This window comes from Salvelinus alpinus, chromosome 23, assembly GCF_045679555.1.
Source record: "Salvelinus alpinus chromosome 23, SLU_Salpinus.1, whole genome shotgun sequence".
Lineage (NCBI taxonomy): Eukaryota > Metazoa > Chordata > Actinopteri > Salmoniformes > Salmonidae > Salvelinus > Salvelinus alpinus.
This window is the reverse complement of record NC_092108.1, coordinates 36847362-36871529: the sequence shown is the minus strand read 5'-3', so window position 1 is coordinate 36871529 and position 24168 is coordinate 36847362. Positions and strand designations below refer to the sequence as shown.

At 42.9% G+C, this 24168-nt stretch overlaps 1 protein-coding gene across 1 annotated transcript; it reads left to right on the top strand.

Annotated features, from left to right (window-relative positions):
* Positions 1 to 23134, top strand: LOC139550905 (zonadhesin-like). Its single transcript, XM_071362159.1, has 24 exons — positions 1 to 137; positions 439 to 479; positions 789 to 1036; positions 1512 to 2067; positions 2206 to 2402; positions 2495 to 2875; positions 3349 to 3650; positions 3856 to 4121; positions 4429 to 4482; positions 4582 to 4719; positions 4964 to 5226; positions 5323 to 5407; positions 5522 to 5596; positions 5723 to 5860; positions 6206 to 6465; positions 12409 to 12493; positions 12586 to 12817; positions 14048 to 14079; positions 14965 to 15173; positions 15295 to 15451; positions 15731 to 16134; positions 18846 to 18975; positions 21505 to 21660; positions 22114 to 23134. Exons 1-23 carry the CDS (start codon positions 61 to 63, stop codon positions 21645 to 21647), a joined length of 4473 nt encoding a protein of 1490 aa, XP_071218260.1. The 5' UTR covers positions 1 to 60; the 3' UTR covers positions 21648 to 21660; positions 22114 to 23134.
* The last annotated feature ends 1034 nt before the right edge of the window (positions 23135 to 24168 follow it).

Genomic DNA, 24168 nt, shown 5'->3' with positions numbered 1-24168 from the left:
GTGAGTGTAAAGAGTATTCTATCTTAGCCTCCATAAGGGAACACAGCTAGAAGAACACCCATGCTTGGAGGCACCTACATTGGGTTGCTGGCTACAGCAGCCCTCCTCTCTCTGCTACAGGACGGGACTTACGGAAGGTGAGTCTCACTGTCATACTGTTGGTCTATTGTTTAGCATCTAACATACTCTTAGTTACTCTCTCTCTATGGCTGTGTCTTACTCTTACAATTGTATGATTTACTGTCTTAATTATTATCATGTCAACATTAGTATAAATAATACAAATGCTGAACTTTAGTTTGCAACTTGTTGTCGGATGCACCATGGCATAGAGATTACGATGTCGATATGTTGATGTGTAGGCTAACAATAAAGTGTTTTACTTTGATATCAATTTCTCTCCCACTGTTTTGATTTGATCCTAATGTCTTCTTTCAGTGTTGAGGGTGACAGATCATCAGTTACAGTGAGAGATGCAGGTATGAAACAGTATCAAATACCAATAATGCTAAGCATTGTTTTCCTTTTTCTTTTCTCAAACAACACAATGATTGCTGAAGGAGAAGTGGGATTTGTCAGTAGAACTAGCAACCTATTCATCAGTCTGACTTATAGGCTACACCTTTGTCTGTTTTTTGTTAAGTCCAGTGTCATTCACACCCCCAATTGCTACATTAACTTTGGACAAAAACTCACCTTTATTAAAGACCTAAACACAGAATAGTTTTTTTTTAAATGACGACTTTAATTGACTATTCTCTCTTGTTCTCTCTCTCGCTCTCTCTCAGGGACCTGCACTGTCTACAGCGACTTCCACTACAGCACCTTTGACTGGGCCAACTTCCGCTTCGTTGTCCCCTGTACCTACGTCCTGGCCCAGCTGTGCTCATCCTCTGAGATCCCCCTGTCCCACTTCAGTGTGGAGGTGAAGAATGAGCAGCGAGGGAACTCCTCTGTATCTCCTGTTCTGCAGGTCAATGTGGAGGTGGAGAACCTCAGGGTCTCCCTGCACAAGAGACAGAACCACCGGGTCATGGTGAGTACAATATAGGTTGTTATTATAAAGTTTATTCACCATACAATGGGTTATAATAGTTTATTGGTTCTAATCACTTTCACATATGATTTAGGCCTTTCACATTCCAACTGACCACATTGATGTTAGGTAAAGTATCTAGATCAGGAAAATGTGCTATTTGTAATTGAGTCATTGTAAATTCACTGCATAATAGTGCTGAACTTAGTTATTCGCTGGGTCTAAAAGTTCATATACTGTATCTGCCATGAACTGATCAACTGAAAAAGTATTTACTACAGTACAACAAAGTTCAGAGTTGGTTATGCAATGATGTACAAGAATATGAAACTATGGGACATAAGAGGGTTAGTATTTTGTCCCCTATTCCAAAGTATCGAACACATTGATCCAGTAAATATTTACTACATGCTACTGTAAGAACGGCAAAGAAAGACCAGTCTTTCAAGTAAATCAATCTTTATCATGTTTTCAGGTCAACGGCATTTGGAAGAAACTCCCACTGAGCCTCAACGGTGGCACCATCAACATCCGAGGCAATGCGGCTTCCGTCGTCCTGGAGACTAACTTCAACCTTTTTGTATCCTATGATGACTCCTGTGCCGTCCATATCACCGTCCCCGCGTCGTATTCCGGTAAAGTCTGCGGCATGTGCGGGAACTTCAACCACCTGAGAGACGATGATTACCACACGGCTGACGGTTCTGAGGCTTCAACCGCTGCCACATTCGGCCAGAGCTGGCAGAGCCAGAAGGCCTGTCAGTCGACCGTTGTCCCCCATGAGTGTCCCCCTATGGAGGAGGCAGAGTACGCTAGCGAGCCCTACTGTGGGTCCCTGGTCTCCAGGCACGGGCCCTTCGTAGAATGTCAGTCTGTCCTGGGAGCCGAGAGCTACTTCCGGAGCTGTGTGGCGGGGATGTGTGGAGCAGGTGGTGGCCTAGAGGTGCTGTGTGAGGCCCTGCAGTCCTATGCTGATATGTGCCTCAAGGCCGGGGGGCCCGTACCTGCCTGGAGGAACTCGACTATGTGTCGTAAGTTGTTTTATGGTTTCCTCTTTTGATTACTAACCTTCCTGCTGTAATTAATTATTGAAGTTGGAAACAACTTGATGATGGTGATAGCCTTCTAGACATTTTACTAAATGCTCTGCCTTTTCTTTCCCTCCCCAGCCCTGGAGTGTGGAGCGAACAGCCATTACAACGCCTGTGCCGAGGGCTGCCCTGAGGCCTGCTCCATCATGGACACCCAAAGGGCGTGTGGAAGCTGTGAGGAAAGGTGTGAGTGCAACCCCGGCTTCAAGCTCAGTGGGGGGAGGTGTGTCTCTGCAGAGGACTGTGGCTGCTGGATGAATGGAGTGCACTATGAGGTAAGGAATAGATTTAGGTTGATAGCAAAATATCAACACAGACAGACATTAAGAAAAACACACACACATCTCTTTTCTTCACCCTTTTCCAGAAAGGCGCGACGTTCATGGACGGTGAGTGTGATCGTGTGTGCCAGTGTATGGGCGGGGACAGACTCCAGTGTTCTGCTTCCTCCTGCGCGGACGACGAGGTGTGCAAGGTCAAAGAGGGGGTCAAGGGTTGCTTCCTCTCCAGCCCAGCCATCTGCCGCGTCTACGGAGACCCCCACTACATCACCTTTGACGGCAAGGCATACACCTTCCAGGGGGGCTGCAGCTACACCCTGGCCAAGACGTGCGGCGGACACACACCCGTCCAGTTCTCGGTGACGGGCCAGAACTGGAACCCGGGGAGCGAGAGCAGTGCTAAGCTGGCCGCAGTGGTTCTGGAGACCAAGGGTCTGCATTTGAAGATTGATAACTACAGCGCCACTGTAAGAACGAAAACTACGACATTTTGAAATAATCTTTCTTTACTTGTGCAGAGACTTTTTCCTATTTTGCCAGTTTTGCCTTTTGCCTTCAGAACCTTCACTAATCAGCTCTGGGTGTGCGGTAGATTCTACCTATTATTTACTTGTGACATTAACATGCATTGCTGACCCACTGGACCTTGCCCTCCTATTAACCGCCTCCCCACTTCCCTGTATTGCTTTGGTACAACAGTTCAAAGGAACTATGTAGAGAATTAGAGAATCTATTAGAGAATCTAACTATGTCTATCCCTTATATGTTTTTATTTGTATTTGCAACTGTTCAGTGTAGTTTAGTTTCTACAATTTGTCCAATGAGACAGAGGAGACATACTCTATTCCACACAAAAATTATATTTAATTCTACTTTCATCTATTTTACTTGGCTCCACTCTACCTTACTCTGCCCTACCCTTCCCTACTCTCCACTGCAGGTGAACCATGTTTGGCAGAGTCTTCCTATTGCAGTAAACGGCCCGTACGGCGAGGTGAAGCTGTACAAGAAGAAGCAATACACTGTCATGGAGACGACCTTTGGCCTCCAGATGCTGCTGGACGATCATCACAGGCTCTTCCTGCAGCTGGACGAGCGCTACAAGGGTGAGATGTGCGGCCTCTGTGGTACCTACTCCAACGACCAGGGGGATGACTTCCTGACCCCAAACGGCACCAAACCCGAGACCAATGAGGTCACGTTCGCCAACAGCTGGAGAGTGAAGAGTCCGGAGGACGATCGGTGAGTGGGTTGGATGTTTTGAACCATAACGGTAACATACTGTACAGTACATTATGTTACCGTTATGTTTGTAGTGGATGAGTGTATCCAGCCGTCAACTGAAAAATGCAGAACTGTCATTGTATCATCAACACTAATCTTTGAATACATCAATACATCCAATACATAACACCATTGATCTCCTCTCCGTTCTCCTCTTCTCTAGCTGTGTTGCTTCCCCACCTGCCCCCCAACCATGTGACTCCCATTTGGACAACCAGGGCCACCAGGAGTGTTCCAAGCTGCTGCGTGACACTTTCAAGCCCTGCCACCCATTTGTCCACCCCACGTCCTACATAGTTAGCTGTATGTCTGACCACTGTGCCTCCGGCGGGGACATGCATGTGACATGCTACTCCCTGAAGTCCTACGTGACCGCCTGTCAGGTGGCCAGTGTTACCTTGCCCCCCTGGTTTAATGACACCGCCTGTGGTGAGTGTGGTATGGTATGATTGTTTTCGTAAATGCATGCTGCTGCTGCTGAACACCGTACTATGATTGCATGGTGGTTGGCTCACCCCATCCATCATCAAACACTTTGGTTTTTGCTGTAGTCTTCAACTTGGATCCTTCATTCCTTCCTCCATTCTTCTTTTCCTTCCACTCTTGCATCCCTTATTCCTGCCCTCTTTTTCCTCCCCTCCTCCCTCCTTCTCTTACTTTCCCCTTCTTACCATCCACCTGAGGCTTGTCCGATGTGTTCCTGTGAAAAATCCTGCTGTCTGTCTTATAATTGCAGATAGCCTACCTGGCCCTCCCACAAAACCACCAGTTACTACACCTGACAATACATGTAAGAACGTTGACCACATGATTTTCCAATGGCAGCATTTCCATTCCTTTGATACCAGCTGGTTCATTTGGTGACTGAGTTTTCTATGGCATCCTACAGTTTGTCCTCTAGACTGCAACTTTGACAACAGCGAGTGTGGGTGGGAGCAAATTGTTCAGGACAGTTTTGATTGGAGAAGACAGAGAGGCCCAACCCCGTCTGACCTCACAGGGCCAACCCAGGACCATACCACAGGAGGTGAGAGGTTACATGGTTGTGCCCCCAAAAAATCTGAAATTACCAAATGTGCATCATCCACTGTTTCTGAGATTTCAATGAATGAGACAATACATGGTTGTAGCCTATCGACTTGTACAGACAGTGATATATAAATACCTATCTACATAGTGAACACCATAGACATCATAGAGGCTAGCCATTTCAGAGCTAATATGCTGGGAGTCGTGATGTTAAAGAGTGTCTGTGTATGTTTGTTGATCAGGTGGCTCCTACATGTACATTGAGGGTGACGGTGTTTACCACGGAGACTCTGCCCGTATGATAAGCCCTAAGTGCCAAAAAGGGGCGACAAAATACTGCCTGCGCTTCTGGTACCACATGTACGGACAGGCTAAGGCCATGATTCTCAATGTGTACCAGCTTGACGAGCGCAACAAACACAGGAAACTGTGGTCCAAAGCCAATAACCAGGGCTCCACATGGTATCTTGCAAAAGTGGATATCAATACCGATGGGTCATTCCAGGTAGGAGAAGGTATCAGAGGTTTTTAGAGGGTTAAATAGTGTGAAATGATTGTGGTATTCCACATTTTCACCCAACACAAAATGTCTCTGTTTCAGATCATCATCGAGGGAATCCGAGGCTCTGACGATCAGTCTGACGTGGCATTTGACGACGTCTCCATCCATTATGGATCATGTTCAGGTGAACTTTGTAACTATCATAGGGACGCATGCTACTGTACATCTAAACACTGGATGTCAGATGAGGAAACATTTACCCTTTATGACCAATGTCATTCCCTGCTTCCTCTGGCAGGTTCCTCAACAGGTGTTGTTGGTGGACCTTCAGTTCCTCCCCCAGTTGAAGAAGGATCATTTGTCCCACACCCAGGTATATTACATCTATAGACTCATTTTCTTATGGAAATAAAAAAATCTCTAAGGTACTTCAGAATAACCTGTTAAAATGTTGGACTCATATTGACTTTTACAAATGTTTCCCATGTTCCCTGCACAGTGTGCAACTTCGATTGCACTTTTGAGGAGGACCTCTGCAGTTTTACCCAGCTGATGACGGATTCTTTTGATTGGACAAGGCACAGTGGCTCCACCCCCACTGCGATGACTGGGCCATCAGCTGACCACACTAAAGGAGGTAGGTGTTCTTAGGACTTTTACCCCAAACTGAACAACAAAATATGGTAATTGTTGTCATTGTTGGACATCAAAATGCCTTGTCTGAATGGTTGCAAAAACTCTAATGCTCAAACAACAAACCGGAAAGTCAAAATTGGATTGAAGGATTTACCCTGTACTATTCTTTCTGCTCCATTAACTTCAATGGCTGTATTGCAAGACCTACATCCTTACATAAACAATCTAACCTGTCCCATTGCTGTTTGAACTCCAGAAAGAACCCCTAATAAAACCTACTGCTATCTAAAGGAATTGAATCTGTGACCCTATCTCTAATCTTATCTAATCTATTCTTGCCTATAAGATGGCGGTCACTACTTGTACATCGAAGCCAACAATGTGTCTAACGGAGACACGGCTCGCCTCCTCAGCTCTGAGTGTTCTGACCCCGGTCTTCAGTGTCTGCAGTTCTGGTACCACATGTCCGGTTCAGCGAAAACCATGGGCCTGCACGTCTACATACTCCAGGACCGCAGCGCCGACATGGTATGGTGGAAGAGGAACAACCAGGGAGACAGCTGGCAACTAGCCCAGGTGGATCTCAGGACCACTGGACCTTTCCAGGTGAGTGAGTTATGTGACATTGGTCTTGGTTTAGCCATTTTTATATCAATATTAAATAATTTCTGGGTAACAATGAAGTACCTTACTGTAACAGATTTCCATTCATATTGGAAAAATAGCTTTTTAGGAAAAAAATATGCCTCAAGCTAGAATTTTGCTAGGACTGACTGGGAGTGGTCTGAGTGGAGAGGGGAAAACTGAAAACTCGCTGTTATTGGCAGAGATGTTTGGAACTCTCTTTGTTATTGGTCCCACGTCATCAGAGCATGACGCATGATGAACGCGGAACGAGAGAGAGCTCGGGTTTGTTGTTTTGAAAGTTTCCGAAAAAGTGTTTCCTTAAAAAAGAAAAGCCTTCCTGTATAATTTGGATCACTTGCTGGGACCGGTAATATCTGTCCCAGGATATTGCCAAACCCTAAATTCTGAAGAGCTGATGGTTGGTGAAGCAGCTGGCATAGATGTTGCTGTGTATGTTCAGAGCCATATTCCTGTAAAGCTTATGAGGATCTCATGGCAAATGTTGTAGAAGTGGTGGTTGCAGGTTCACGTGCCTCATCTAAAGCCTCTTCTTTCGGGGTGCTGCTAAAGGCCACCAAGTGCTAACAGTCAGAATTTGGGTAATATCTGTGCAATACTTGATAGTGTGTGTGTGATGTTAATAGAGATGTCTGTTTTCTGGGTGACCTGACCATTGACTGGTTAGCAACTAGCTGTCCTCTCAAGAGTAAGCTTTTAACTGTGACTAATGTCTGTAATATGACCCAGGTTATCACTCAACCAATTAGAGTGCATTAGTGTTGGATCTGTGACATCCACTGGTATTGATCATATCTTCACTAATACTGCAGAGCTTTGCTCTAAATGTCACGCCCTGAATAAATAAATATCAATTCCCATTGGCTGTAGTGAACATAACATTGTGGCAATAACAAGAATAGCCTAAGTGCCAAAGGTTGGTCCTGAAGTAATTCATAAGAGATCACACAAAAATGTTTTCTCAGGACTCTTTTGTTGAAGATGTACAAAATGTATGTTCGTCTGATGTGTGTGAGGAAGTGAATGCAGATGCAGCACTGGAAGTATTTGTAAAATAATGAATGCCAATTGTTGACAAGAATGCACCTGTTAAGAAATGTACTGTGAAAACTGGTAAGAGCACCCTGGATTGATGATGAATTGAAAAAGGGTATGCTACAAAGAAATTATGCAAAAGAGGTGGTCAATTTGGTCAACTTAGTGTGGGAGAGGTGGAAAAACTATTATTATCCATCAATAATGATAAGCCACCAGGAATAGACAACCTTGATAGGAAACTATTGAGTATGGTAGCAGACTGAATTGCCACACCTATTTGCTATATCTTCCTCTACCTAAAAATAGTAAAGCACCCATTACTTGCTTTAACAGCCACCCAACCAGTTTGCTGCCTGTTCTAGTAAACTGATGGAAAGAATTGTGTTTGACAAAATACATTGGTTAAAATAAATGGATAATAAATGGATAATAAGATGATAGTTGGAACTGTATTGTTAGATTTGAGTGCACCCTTTAATCTTATTGATCATAAATTCCTATTGAAAAAAATAACTTGCAATGGTTTTACATCACATGCCATCACGTGGTTGGAGAGTTATTTATCCAATAGAAACCAGAGAGTGTTCTTCAATTAAATCTTCTCTAACATCAGATAGGTACAGTGTGGTGTCCCTCAGGGCAGTTGCCCTGGGCCGTTAACCTTCTCTATTTTTACAAATGATTTGCCACTGGTCTTACACAATGCTAAAATGACTATGTATGTGGATGATTCCACACTCTATATGTCAGCACCCAAAGCCAGTGAGTACACTGAAACTCTAAATAAGGAGTTACAGTCAGTATCATAATGGGCGATTAATAATAAACTGGTCTTAAACTAAAGGCATTGTATTTGGTCCAAAACATTCTTTATTACCTAAACCTCAACTGGAGTTGTGCATAAAGGGTGTGACCATTGAGGAAGTTGAGGAAGATAAACTCTTAGGTATAACATTGGATGGTCAATTATCATGTTCAAGTCATATTGAAAAAGTTGTTGTGAAGATGGGGAGGGCTATGTCTGTTATAAAAACATGTTCTGTGTTTTATACACAAAAACATCAAGAACATGCATGCGTCTATCCTGGTTGAGTGTTGATGAGAGATTAACTGCTTCTCTTCCAGTTTTTATGAGAAATAGTATTGTGATGAAAGTTCAAGGGTGTCTGCACAATCAAATAACTCAGCTCAGACACCCATGCATACCCCACAAGACATGCCAACAGGGGGTCTCTTCACAGTCCCATAGTCCAAAACAAATTCACAGCAATGCACAGAGACTTCCCGCGCCGACAGAGATGGCCGCCTCGCGCCTCGTTCCTAGGAAACTATGCAGTATTTAGTTTTTTTACGTGGTATTTCTTACATTGGTACCCCAGGTAATCTTAGGTTTTATTAAATACAGTCGGGAGGAACTATTGGATATAAGAGCAACGTCAACTCACCAACATTACGACCAGGAATATGACTTTCCCGAAGCGGATCCTCTGTTTTGTCCACCACCCAGGATAATGGGTCGGATCCCAGCCGGCGAACCAAAACAACGACGCCGTAAAAGGGGCAGACGAAGCAGTCTTCTGGTCAGGCTCCGGAGACGGGCACATCGCGCACCGCTCCCGAGCATATTGAAATCCGAGCAAGAGTAGCATTACAGAGAAAAAAAAGAGACTGTAACGTTCTTTGCTTCACGGAAACATGGCTCACTCGAGACACGCTATCGGAGTCGGTACAGCCAGCTGGTTTCTTCACGCATCGCACCGACAGAAACAAGCATCTTTCTGGTAAGAAGAAGGGCGGGGGGGTATGCCTTATGATTAACGAGACGTGGTGTGATCATAACAACATACAGGAACCCAAGTCCTTCTGTTCACCTGATTTAGAATTCCTCACAATCAAATGTCGACCAGATTATCTACCAAGAGCATTATCTTTGATTATAATCACAGCCGTATATATTCCCCCCCAAGCAGACACATCGATGGCCCTGAACGAACTGCATTTGACTCTATGTAAACTGGAAACCACAGATCCCGAGGCTACATTCATTGTAGCTGGGGATTTTAACAAGGCTAATCTGAAAACAAGACTCCCTAAATTCTATCAGCATATCGATTGTGCAACCAGGGCTGGTAAAACCCTGGATCATTGTTATTCTAACTTCCACGACGTATATAAGGCCCTCCCCCGCCCTCCTTTCGGAAAAGCTGACCACGACTCCATTTTGTTGCTTCCAGCCTATTGACAGAAACTAAAACAGGAAGCTCCCACGCTCAGGTCTGTTCAACGCTGGTCCGATCAATCTGATTCCACGCTTCAAGATTGCTTCGATCACGTGGACTGGGATATGTTCCGCATTGCATCAAACAACAACATTGACGAATACGCTGATTTGGTGAGCGAGTCTATTAGCAAGTGCATCGGCGATGTCGTACCCACAGCAACTATTAAAACATTCCCAAACCAGAAACCGTGGATTGATGGCAGCATTCGCGCAAAACTGAAAGCACGAACCACTGCTTTTAATCAGGGCAAGGTGACCGGAAACATGACCGAATACAAACAGTGTAGCTATTCCCTCCGCAAGGCAATCAAACAAGCTAAGTGTCAGTATAGAGACAAAGTAGAGTCGCAATTCAACGGCTCAGACATGAGAGGTATGTGGCAGGGTCTACAGTCAATAACGGATTACAAAAAGAAACCAGTCCCGTCGCGGACCAGGATGTCTTGCTCCCAGACAGACTAAACAACTTCTTTGCTCGCTTTGAGGACAATACAGTCCAACTGACACGGCCCGCTACCAAAACCTGCGGACTGTCCTTCACTGCAGGTTCGACTTCCTGACGGGCCGCCCCCAGGTGGTGAGGGTAGGTAACAACATCTCCACCCCGCTGATCCTCAACACTGGGGCCCCACAAGGGTGCGTTCTGAGCCCTCTCCTGTACTCCCTGTTCACCCACGACTGCGTGGCCATGCACACCTCCAACTCAATCATCAAGTTTGCAGACGACACTACAGTGGTAGGCTTGATAACCAATAACGAAGAGACGGCCTACAGGGAGGAGGTGAGGGCCCTTGGAGTGTGGTGTCAGGAAAATAACCTCACACTCAACGTCAACAAAACAAAGGAGATGATCGTGGACTTCAGGAAATGGCAGAGGGAGCAACCCCCTATCCACATTGACGGGACAGTAGTGGAGACGGTAGTAAGTTTTAAGTTCCTCGGCGAACACATCACGGACCACCTGAATTGGTCTACCCACACAGACAGCGTGGTGAAGAAGGCGCAGCAGCGCCTCTTCAACCTCAGGAGGCTGAAGAAATTTGACTTGTCACCAAAAGCACTCACAAACTTTTACAGATGCACAATCGAGAGCATCCTGTCAGGCTGTATCACCGCCTGGTACGGCAACTGCTCCGCCCACAACCGTAAGGCTCTCCAGAGGGTAGTGAGGTCTGCACAACGCATCACCAGGGGAAAACTACCTGCCCTCCAGGACACCTACACCACCCGATGTCACAGGATGGCCATAAAGATCATCAAGGACAACAACCACCCGAGCCACTGCCTGTTCACCCCGCTATCATCCAGAAGGCGAGGTCAGTACAGGTGCATCAAAGCTGGGACCGAGAGACTGAAAAACAGCTTCTATCTCAAGGCCATCAGACTGTTAAATGCCACCACTAACATTGAGTGGCTGCTGCCAACATACTGACTCAACTCCAGCCACTTTAATAATGGAAGAATTGATGTAGCCACTTTAAACAATGCCACTTTTATATGTTTATATACCCGACATTACTCATCTCATATGTATATGCTGTACTCGATACCATCTACTGCATCTTGCCTATGCCGTTCTGTACCATCACTCATTCATATATTTTTATGTACATATTATTTCATTCCTTTACACTTGAGTGTATAAGGTAGTTGTTGTGAAATTGTTAGGTTAGATTATTCATTGGTTATTACTGCATTGTCGGAACTAGAAGCACAAGCATTTCGCTACAATCGCATTAACATCTGCTAACCATGTGTATGTGAAAAATAAAATTTGATTTGATTTATTATACAGAGCCATGATCACATGGAACTCCCTTCCATCTCCAATAACGCGAGCAGTCAGCAAAATGACCTTCAAGAAATGGATAAAACAACATCTCATGGCACAATAGGGACCGTGAAATGACACACACCAACACACGCACCCATAGACACACTATCACACTCTAACACAATCAATTTACACACATTATTCTTTAGCAGTATTGTTTGTATATTGTTGTATTTTATATTAGTGTGACTGTTCTTGTGTACAGTGTTTTGTTACTTGTCGTGTTTATGTTTTTTGGTGGACCCCAGGAAGAATAGCTGCTGCTTCGGCAAAAGCTAATGGGGATCCGAATAAACCAAATAATATTATCCAATTTACCGCATGGTGATGTCAGTGTGGAAAGCCGAAACTCCTGCCCATGCAAACCTGCTGATTAGAAGGTCCTGTAGATTGTATTTTCAACCAGCAACTATCAGGAAAAAACACTGATCAAATTCTTTCACACTTTTATAGTATTAATTTCATCATCTGTTGTGCAATATGTTACAAAATACAGGCAAGACACAATGTTGACTTCACTGGTCCTTTAAGCAACAAGGTGAATAGGGTAGACTGGAATGTGAGGTGTGGATATTCCTCACCGCACCATTATCCCTGTGTTGTAATCTTAAAATGTCAGACGAGTTTGGACTCGGACATGTGTACCATTATTCATCCAGAAAGGTCCCTTTGACAAAACGTGCTTACGGTACCTTTTTGCTCTATATCCTCTGTTATAAATGTTTCTCCCTGGCTATTACTTTGATCTCAGATCATCTTCGAGGGCCGAAGAGGCACCACTGATCAATCTGATGTGGCTATAGATGATGTTTCTCTGCATCGTGGACACTGTGAAGGTAAGGGTCACTCCCTCCACAGTCCATACTGGTGAACAACACAACCACATTTGGGGTAATTGTTATAATGTTGATTTTCTTTTAACTCCTAGATCTGATTAAGCCAACAACACCAACCGAGAAACCTGTGCCAGCAGACAAGTCTACCATTGTACCAACACCAGCTCCAACCAACTCAACCATGACATCTAAACCCTCAACTACTGCTAGGCCACAACCACCAACAACTATGAGACCAGAAACACCAGCACCACCCACAACTGAAATACCAAGTCCACCAAGACCGACAACTGAAAGACCACAACCCCCAAGACCGACAACTGCAGGCCCACAACCCCCAAGACCGACAACTGAAAGACCACAACCCCCAAGACCGACAACTGAAAGACCACAACCCCCAAGACCGACAACTGAAAGACCACAACCCCCAAGACCGACAACTGAAAGACCACAACCCCCAAGACCGACAACTGAAAGACCACAACCCCCAAGACCGACAACTGCAAGCCCACAACCCCCAAGACCGACAACTGAAAGACCACAACCCCCAAGACCGACAACTGAAAGACCACAACCCCCAAGACCGACAACTGCAAGCCCACAACCCCCAAGACCGACAACTGAAAGACCACAACCCCCAAGACCGACAACTGAAAGACCACAACCCCCAAGACCGACAACTGAAAGACCACAACCCCCAAGACCGACAACTGAAAGACCACAACCCCCAAGACCGACAACTGAAAGACCACAACCCCCAAGACCGACAACTGAAAGACCACAACCCCCAAGACCGACAACTGCAAGACCACAACCCCCAAGACCGACAACTGCAAGACCACAACCCCCAAGACCGACAACTGCAAGACCACAACCCCCAAGACCGACAACTGAAAGACCACAACCCCCAAGACCGACAACTGCAAGACCACAACCCCCAAGACCGACAACTGAAAGACCACAACCCCCAAGACCGACAACTGAAAGACCACAACCCCCAAGACCGACAACTGAAAGACCACAACCCCCAAGACCGACAACTGAAAGACCACAACCCCCAAGACCGACAACTGAAAGACCACAACCCCCAAGACCGACAACTGCAAGACCACAACCCCCAAGACCGACAACTGAAAGACCACAACCCCCAAGACCGACAACTGCAAGACCACAACCCCCAAGACCGACAACTGAAAGACCACAACCCCCAAGACCAACAACTGAAAGACCACAACCCCCAAGACCGACAACTGAAAGACCACAACCCCCAAGACCGACAACTGCAAGACCACAACCCCCAAGACCGACAACTGAAAGACCACAACCCCCAAGACCGACAACTGAAAGCCCACAACCCCCAAGACCGACAACTGAAAGACCACAACCCCCAAGACCGACAACTGAAAGACCACAACCCCCAAGACCGACAACTGAAAGACCACAACCCCCAAGACCGACAACTGAAAGCCCACAACCCCCAAGACCGACAACTGAAAGACCACAACCCCCAAGACCAACAACTGAAAGACCACAACCCCCAAGACCGACAACTGAAAGACCACAACCGCCCACCACAGCAAGACCAAGTAAGTCTTTACGTGCCCTTGATAACACAAAGTTACAATATTCATTCATTACAGACCCCTCCTCTAACACAAGTGTTATACAATCGGTATTTTACAAATGGAAAGACACTAAGTACAAAGAAAATGTAATCTGTACTTATTCTTGCAGTCAGTGTGCTACATATTCTATACACTCAACCTTATATTTGAAGAGTTTTATTCCAAACCTTATATATCCATTTTCAGAAATATTTGTAAATTAGCTTTTATTGTTAAAAAAAAAATATGAAAGAGATTGGTGTGTTTTTGAACTATCTAATCATGGCATGGCATGAATTTGTTTCAAATCTATCATTTGGTTTCATTTCAGAGAGACAAATAATCATGCTTTTTTGCTAAATGCTATACATATCCGCCTCGCTCTCAGAGAATAAGTAGTACTGCTAGGTTTTACACAGTGAAATGTAACAAATGACTACATTTTTTAAAATGAAATGTACAAATGATACATTTGTGACATCGATATTCAATGTTTTTAAAAACATATTTAAAACAGTAATATGAGATCTGTATGTAAAACATTTACATTTTAGTAATATAGCAGATGCTCTTACCCAGAGTGAATTACAGTAAATAGTAAATCTTACGATAGCTAGGTGAGAACCACGTCAGTCAAAAATACAGGATACGAACATTCCATTCCAGCAAAGCAAATGGATATATAGCACTTTGCCCCAATTATTTGTGTACATTTTCATACACATCTAAAACCTATGAATGAAAAATCTGAGAACAATAATATTTTACAGACATGAATTTACCCATAATAAGCAATCATTTCTGGTGAAGAATTGGTGAATATTGCGTTATTGGAAATAAACTCTTAATTTGCTCTTTTCTCTCTAGCACCATTGTGCCCAAAGAACAGCCACTTCACCCCCTGCATCTCTGACTGCCAGCCCACCTGTAAGCACCTCCACGGCCCACCCGACTGCCACTCTGATGAGCACTGCGTACAGGGCTGTGTGTGTGACGACGGCTTTATGCTCAATCAGAGGGTGTGTGTACCCACCCAGCAGTGTGGCTGTGTGGACAGCAATGGCAACAGCCATCACGTAAGTAACCTAGCACACAATGAGAACTGCTTTAGAAGTATGTTTGGTGTAGACCCAGTGCCCATAGTTACATGTGTGAAATCTGCAGTGTAATGACTTTAAAGATGGACTTTCATTTCAGTTTAAAGAGAGCTGGTACACTGAGCACTGCCATCGGAAGTGTGAATGTGTTGAAGATGATGGTGTGGGGGAGATTGACTGCGATAATGAATATGAGTGTGATGGGGATGCCATCTGTCTTCAGAATGAAGCCGGACTGTATTTCTGCAAGTCAACAGGTAGGCCACACTTCCCAGAAACTTGACTCTCTTAAGAACTGTCTCCCATACACTCAACAGACATTCAATTGCATGCAATGCCAGTCCCTTACAGACCTCTGTCAAGGCCTAACGTTCTCCTGTGTTCTAAAACAATGTTCAAGACCAAATCCACAACAGTTCAGTCTCATCGACCTTCACTGTTTTATATCATAATTCCTATCTATGTGTTTTCTCACCATGTCCTCATGCACATGTTGTTTCTATGGTATTAATCTTGTTTCTATTTCTGCGTTCAAGGCTTCAGTGAGTGCTCTATCAATGGAGACTCAGAGTACAGAACCTTTAACAACATGAAGCATGACTTTGAGGGCACAAACTCTTATGTTCTGGTCCAGACCACAGACCTGTCCAAGAACCAGCCAGACATCTACATCGAGGCCATCAATGAGATCGTCAACCAGGATGGTGATGACAGTCATGGTGACAGTAGCCAAGGTGACAGTAGTAATGTTGACAGCAGTGATGAGGATGACAAGCATAAAGACAGCATGAGAAGGGAGAACAGTGAAGACGAGCATGATCACAGCGATGAGGACAGTGATGAAGATAAAACAGAGAACAACAACCGTCTGCGACTCAGAGGGCTGAAGATCAGAGTCTACAACCACATAGTGGAGTTCAGGAAGAACAGGAAACTTGTTGTAAGTATTTAGGACTTATACATTATTTAATATGACAATTATAAGTCAATTCATAACTTCTACTTACAGTTGAAGTCGGAAGTGTACATACACCATATCTTTTCTTCCTCATGATGCCATCTATTTTGTGACGTGCACCAGTCCCTCCTGCAGCAAAGCACCCCCACAACATGATGCTGCCACCCCCGTGCTTCACGGTTGGGATGGTGTTCTTTGGCTGGCAAGCCTCCCCCTTTTTCCTCCAAACATAATGATGGTCATTATGGCCAAACAGTTCTATTTTTGTTTCATCAGACCAGAGGACATTTCTCCAAAAAGTACGATCTTTGTCCCCATGTGCAGTTGCAAACCGTAGTCTGGCTTTTTTATGGCGGTTTTGGAGATGTGGCTTCTTCCTTGCTGAGCGGCCTTTCAGGTTATGTCGATATAGGACTCGTTTTACTGTGGATATAGATACTTTTGTACCTGTTTCCTCCAGCATCTTCACAAGGTCCTTCGCTGTTGTTCTGGGATTGATTTTCACTTTTCGCACAAAAGTACGTTCATCTCTAGGAGACAGAACATGTCTCCTTCCTGAGCGGTATGACGGCTGCGTGGTCCCGTGGTATTTATACTTCGTACTATTGTTTGTACAGATGAACGTGGTACCTACAAGCATTTGGAAATGGCTCCCAAGGATGAACCAGACTTGTGGAGGTCAGCAATTTTTTTTCAGAGGTCTTGGCTGATTTCTTTTGATTTTCCCATGATGTCAAGCAAAGAGGCACTGAGTTTGAAGGTAGGCCTTGAAATACATCCACAGGTACACCTCCAATTGACTCAAATGATGTCAATTAGTCTATCAGAAGCTTCTAAAGCCATGACATAATTTTCTGGAATTTTCCAAGCTGTTTAAAGGCACAGTCAACTTAGTGTATGTAAACTTCTGACCCACTGGAATTGTGATACAGTGAAATAATCTGTCTGGAAACAATTGTTGGAAATATTACTTGTGTCATGCACAAAGTAGTTGTCCTGACCGACTTACCAAAACTATAGTTTGTTAACAAGAAATTGTGGAGTGGTTGAAAAACTAGTTTTAATGACTCCAACCTAAGTGTATGTAAACTTCTGACTTCAACTGTATCTTTACGCATTATTTATCATGTGCTTTCTGATTTGTTACCCCATGTCTTATTGTAACCTGTAGCCAAAGGTTTGCCACTTTGCTGGCAGAACTGAACACGTCTCTGAAACATTATCTCATTCTCTACAGGATGGAATTACATAGTTTCCTTTTTGGGACCCTTATTCTTCAGTTTATGTGTGTGTGTATGTCTGTGTGTCTCACCCTGACCCTCATAGCCACTGGCTAGGTGCGATAAGATAAATGGTTCATGACAGGGTTGTAGTACACTCTAAACTTCAGAGGAATGCAGAACTAGCCATATATGATTTTTTCACTTCTTCCCTATTACTCTCCTCACCTTAAAACACACTCACTAGGCTTACTGACATAAATATGTTGGTTGCGTTTAAAGGTTGACTTTGAGCAAAAATGCAAAAATAGCTGCTCAATGCACCATCATACTAGGTCATTTAATGGTAAAAAAAAAAAAAAAAAAAAGAAGATGAATAAGATATTTGGCTTCAGAAGTGCCATTTCTTACCGATATTCACAGCTTTTGTCCAAAAATAATTTGTGTGAATTACATGAACACATACTGGAAGAGTTACTGCCCAGCAAACCAACATTGGTTCTGTAACGGTTCCCAGAACATTCATTAGCGTTTTTGCAACGTCAACCAAATGTTTTAAACAAACATGCAAATGTTCAGGGAATAGTCTGTGGTGGTTGTTACAGATGTTAGTGAATGTTAGGAGAACATTCCAAGGACATTTCATCTAAAACATTTTTGTTAAGTAAATTGATTTTATCAAAAAAATTATCTGAATGTTTTGGGGATTTTATCATCCTAATGTTAGATAAAACCCTAACTATAACTTAATGAGAATCGTAGCTAATGTTCTGTGAATGTTCCCAGCTAGCTAGCCTCTGCATAGTCCCCAACAACCGGATGCTCCAGTTTGCAGGGGAACTGGAAAGAGAGCCTGTGACGTGACTTCCGCTTTTGGACGTTAACAAGGCGACACTCCATCTTAACTCCTCCACATTTACCAGATTGGTTGAACAGTGTAGAACAGAACCTCCCCCCAACAGTTGTTTTCTTCTTGTCAAGACCAGTATGTAGGGGATCTAGTTTCAGGCAATTCTTTTACATCTGCTACGTTAGGTTACTCGCTAACTAGAGTAGCTAGCTTAGCTAACAGACTAGCTACGTCGGTCGCGGTCTGCTTGAACAGAATGACATATCAATGAACCACTAAAGGAACACCCCATTTCTGTTTGAGAAATCATAGCAATATTCCTACAGTGAAATAATTGTTCTCCCAAAAAATATGTGTGTGTTTAGTAGACTGCTAGCACATTTTGACTTGTTGCCATTGGGTCAGTAACAGTCTTTCCACAGATCAATAATTAACTATGAGCCCAATTATTTGTTTCCTCATTGGTTGCTGCCCTCTGTTGTTGACAGATAAGCAAAATTACATTGAACATATGATATCTTGCCCCTTCTTTCCTTCTTTCTTTCCCTCCCTCCTTCCTTCCTTCCCTTCTTCCTTCCTTCCTTTCTGTCCCTCTCTCTCTCTCCGTCTCTCCCTCTCTCTAGCTGGATGGTAGGAGCACACATGCCCCTGTCTCCCCAGCAAGGGGTCTGAGGATTCTGGAGAGCTCCTCTCGTATCTACCTGAAGACAGACTTTGGCCTCTCCGTGGAGTTTGATGGACACAGCAGAGCAGGTAACACCAATGTTACATCACAGCCAAAGGAGGGTTTAAATGATTGGTATCTCAATAGTCTCTCTGATAACAGAACAGTAAGATAGCTGTACAGACAGTGTTTACTGCCCAATATGTCTCTTATCTGTGGACAGATAATATTATCATAATAGTATAATTAACATTTACACCTTTTATCATATCTTGCAGAAATATGGTAACAAGGGAACATACTGTATCAATCCAAACACATACAGTGGGGAGAACAAGTATTTGATACACTGCCGATTTTGCAGGTTTTCCTACTTACAAAGCATGTAGAGGTCTGTAATTTTTATCATAGGTACACTTCAACTGTGAGAGACGGAATCTAAAACAAAAATCCAGAAAATCACATTGTATGATTTTTAAATAATTAATTAGCATTTTATTGCATGACATAAGTATTTGATCACCTACCAACCAGTAAGAATTCCGGCTCTCACAGACCTGTTAGTTTTTCTTTAAGAAGCCCTCCTGTTCTCCACTCATTACCTGTATTAACTGCACCTGTTTGAACTCGTTACCTGTATAAAAGACACCTGTCCACACACAATCAAACAGATTCCAACCTCTCCACAATGGCCAAGACCAGAGAGCTGTGTAAGGACATCAGGGATAAAATTGTAGACCTGCACAAGGCTGGGATGGGCTACAGGACAATAGGCAAGCAGCTTGGTGAGAAGGAAACAACTGTTGGCGCAATTATTAGAAAATGGAAGAAGTTCAAGATGACGGTCAATCACCCTCGGTCTGGGGCTCCATGCAAGATTTCACCTCGTGGGGCATCAATGATCATGAGGAAGGTGAGGGATCAGCCCAGAACTACACGGCAGGACCTGGTCAATGACCTGAAGAGAGCTGGGACCACAGTCTCAAAGAAAACCATTAGTAACACACTACGCCGTCATGGATTAAAATCCTGCAGCGCACGCAAGGTCCCCCTGCTTAAGCCAGTGCATGTCCAGGCCTGTCTGAAGTTTGCCAATGACCATCTGGATGATCCAGAGGAGGAATGGGAGAAGGTCATGTGGTCTGATGAGACAAAAATAGAGCTTTTTGGTCTAACTCCACTCGCCGTGTTTGGAGGAAGAAGAAGTATGAGTACAACCCCAAGAACACCATCCCAACCGTGAAGCATGGAGGTGGAAACATCATTCTTTGGGGATGCTTTTCTGCAAAGGGGACAGGACGACTGCACCGTATTGAGGGGAGGATGGATGGGGCCATGTATCGCGAGATCTTGGCCAACAACCTCCTTCCCTCAGTAAGAGCATTGAAGATGGGTCGTGGCTGGGTCTTCCAGCATGACAACGACACGAAGCACACAGCCATGGCAACTAAGGAGTGGCTCCGTAAGAAGCATCTCAAGGTCCTGGAGTGGCCTAGCCAGTCTCCAGACCTGAACCCAATAGAAAATCTTTGGAGGGAGCTGAAAGTCCGTATTGCCCAGCGACAGCCCCGAAACCTGAAGGATCTGGAGAAGATCTGTAGGGAGGAGTGGGCCAAAATCCCTGCTGCAGTGTGTGCAAACCTAGTCAAGAACTACAGGAAACGTATGATCTCTGTAATTGCAAACAATGGTTTCTGTACCAAATATTAAGTTCTGCTTTTCTGATGTATCAAATACTTATGTCATGCAATAAAATGCAAATTAATTACTTAAAAATCATACAATGTGATTTTCTGGATTTTTGTTTTAGATTCCGTCTCTCATAGTTGAAGTGTACCTATGATAATAATTACAGACCTCTACATGCTTTGTAAGTAGGAAAACCTGCAAAATCGGCAGTGTATCAAATACTTGTTCTCCCCACTGTATGTGTATGATGTGCCATAAAATGTAATGTGTATGATGTGCTATAGATGTGTGATGTATGCTTTGTGATATACAGTAAACTGCTTTATGATATACAGTAAACTGTTTTATGATATACAGTAAACTGCTTTATGATATACAGTAAACTGTTTTATGATATACAGTAAATTGCTTTATGATATAAAGTAAACTGCTTTATGATATAAAGTAAACTGTTTTATGATATACAGTAAACTGTTTTATGATATACAGTAAACTGCTTTATGATATACAGTAAACTGCTTTATGATATACAGTAAACTACTTTATGATATAAAGTAAACTGTTTTATGATATACAGTAAACTGTTTTATGATATACAGTAAACTACTTTATGATATACAGTAAACTGCTTTATGATATACAGTAAACTGCTTTATGATATACAGTAAACTGTTTTATGATATACAGTAAACTACTTTATGATATACAGTAAACTGCTTTATGATATACAGTAAACTGTTTTATGATATACAGTAAACTGTTTTATGATATACAGTAAACTACTTTATGATATACAGTAAACTGCTTTATGATATACAGTAAACTGCTTTATGATATACAGTAAACTGCTTTATGATATACAGTAAACTGTTACAGAACATAGACGTACTGACAGAATGAACTCACTTCCATGTCTTTATTTTGCATAGTAATCATCCTGGCCCACACCTACAAGAGGAGATTGGGAGGCCTGTGTGGCAACTTTGACGGCAAGAAGAATAATTACATGATGAAGCCGAACGGTAAACAAAATAATTTGGAGAGAGCTGAAGAGTGGCGGAGGACAGACTGAGCATAACATGGAGGTACGGAGTCACAGAGACAGTACTAGCTACCACTACCACATTAATGTCTGCAATATCGTGTGTATAGTGTTCAGTATGACATCCATATTAGGAACTCCCTCAGTTGTCACTTCTCATTTCACTTTTGTCAAATCTCAACTTTTAACCATCTTTTAACCAAGAAGATACAGTATATTTGACTTTTATTTAACTAGGCAAGTCAGTTAAGAACAAATTCTTATTTACAATGACAGCCTAGGAACAGTGGGTTAACTGCCTTCTTCAGGGGCAAAACAACATATTTTTACCTTGTCCACTCGGGGATTCAATCTAACAACCTTTCGGTTACTGGCCCAACACTCTAACCATTAGGCTACCTGCCGCCCCGGGGGAATATTTTTTATTGTAAGGAAATGTTATATCTTTAAAGAGCACCAACACCAAAACTGACTCATTCTTCTTTTATGTTTTCAGAGGATCACCTTCCCTTCGTAACTTTGCCTATGGCCAGCGACCTGACCTCAATGCATCAAGACCATTGAATGTGTATTTTTTCTTCTTCTCATAGACAGACACATTCTTTCCTACAATGGACACAGTGCATTTGAAAGCACTTGGGTTTAAAAAAAAAGGGGTTTTGTGGACTATGGATCAATAAAGTATTCTACTTCTTCCATATGACTGTTGGTTTAAATCCTGTTGTTTCCTCAGCTTATGACCCACCTGTGTGCCTTAGTCATAGGTTATTTACACAGTTTACCTAGTGTAAGAATCAATGTACACACATGACACTTCCCACTTGAAAAAATACTACAGTTTACTATAGAATACTACAGTTCAGACCCCAGTCCTACCTACCTGGTTATGGAAAATGTGCTATTTTAGTATTTCTACAATAGGTGGAGAAAGTGGAGAAAGCCTCCACTTCTATGTCAAAGATAATAAAACAAAAACACTATAGTAAATAGTACAGTAATGTCAGCAAAAACGCTACAGTAAATACTACATTCCACAAAAACACTACAGTAAATAATACTGTATACTACAATCTGCAAAAACACTACATGAATTACTATAGTATATACTACGGTTTTATTTTACTACAGTATTTATACTATAGTTAACTGTGAATACTGCAGTATATTACAGTGAATACTACAGTAAAGTCCGCAAAAACACTACAGTGAATACCATAGTATTAATACCATAGCATAATAAAAAAAACATTCATGAAGGTTATACTTGTATATTACTGCTAACGTGTAATATTTATTCGAAGGCCCACATTCCCTTAGCTTTAGACTGATGTCCAATACCTCAGTGACTGTAATGTACAATATTACTGTATGATAATAGAAAACTATGCAAATCAATGATGCAAGTGTTTAAGCTTACGTTTTTCCCACTAAATGTATGTTTTATTTCTTGAATTATTGATCTATGCTTGATATTCATTTTATGAGATCTTATGAATAATAAATTATTATTCACACTGCACCGATTCTACATGTGTTGAAAACAATAGGGCAAGTTTAATAAGGGGTAAAAAAAAAATGCTTAGGGGGCATAATTTTAAAACTCAAGTGATTTGACCTAGACCCCTGGTTATAGTGTATTATTTATCGTCTCAATCAGTCTGGTCATGTGTGTCTCCATTGGTCTAGTCCAGTGGCAGTCAATGCCATTTAAGATGAGGGAGTACGATTCTCTTTTTTTTCATGAGCATGGCATTATTTCTATCACAGCATATTGGATGACTGTCATTCATATTCCATTCATTCAGTTCAATGTAACAGGGATAGGTTTAAGGCTACTAAATTATGTTTTAATTTTCCCTATACCCATAATGAGGTTGCTACAACCTAGCTTATGAATGAAAGTTTACAATGTAGGTGCACACGTCGAGAGAAAATGTTTGTGGCAGACAGTGACACATGGACAGACAGTGACATATTCACCTAGGAACCTAGGAAGAAACATAGAGAAGAACCAGGCTCTGAGGGGTGGCCAGTCCTCTTCAGGCTGTGCCGGGTGGAGATTATAACACTACATGGCAAAGATGTTCAAACGTTCATAGATGACCATCAAGATTAAATAATAATAATTGTATTCCTTCTCGCATTTATGCGCTCTCTTCCTCTCACCTTTTCCCTTTGCTTGTGGACTTCAATGCACAACACCTCAGCTACCACAGTGTACATCGTTGTCACCATATTAGCTAAAGTAACATCATTGTCAACATAGCTAATACAACTAATGTGTTAGTAAACCCGCAACAATCATACAGTAACTTTAGAGTGTACAGTCAGTAAGCCGTTGCCCCGGTGGCAATAAATTAGTAAAACCAAAAGCTTACCTTGACTTAGAAGAATTCCATTGTTGTGTTGGATAGTCATAGCCAGCTAGCTAACATAGCATCCCTCTGTTTAAGCAGGGTGTTTAAGTAGGCTAAGCTAGCTAGCTGCATTTGCTAGCTAAGTAAGTGAAACGGAAAGTTTCTCTCTCTCTCTCTCTCTCTCTCTCTCTCTC

Bases quoted from the DNA above. Each gene is read 5' to 3' on its own strand.
- LOC139550905 (XM_071362159.1), top strand. From the start codon at position 61: ATGCTTGGAGGCACCTACATTGGGTTGCTGGCTACAGCAGCCCTCCTC. The intron at 2,068-2,205 runs GTAAGTTGTTTT...TTCCCTCCCCAG, and splicing joins GAGGAACTCGACTATGTGTC to CCCTGGAGTGTGGAGCGAAC. The intron at 12,494-12,585 runs GTAAGGGTCACT...TTTAACTCCTAG, and splicing joins GCATCGTGGACACTGTGAAG to ATCTGATTAAGCCAACAACA.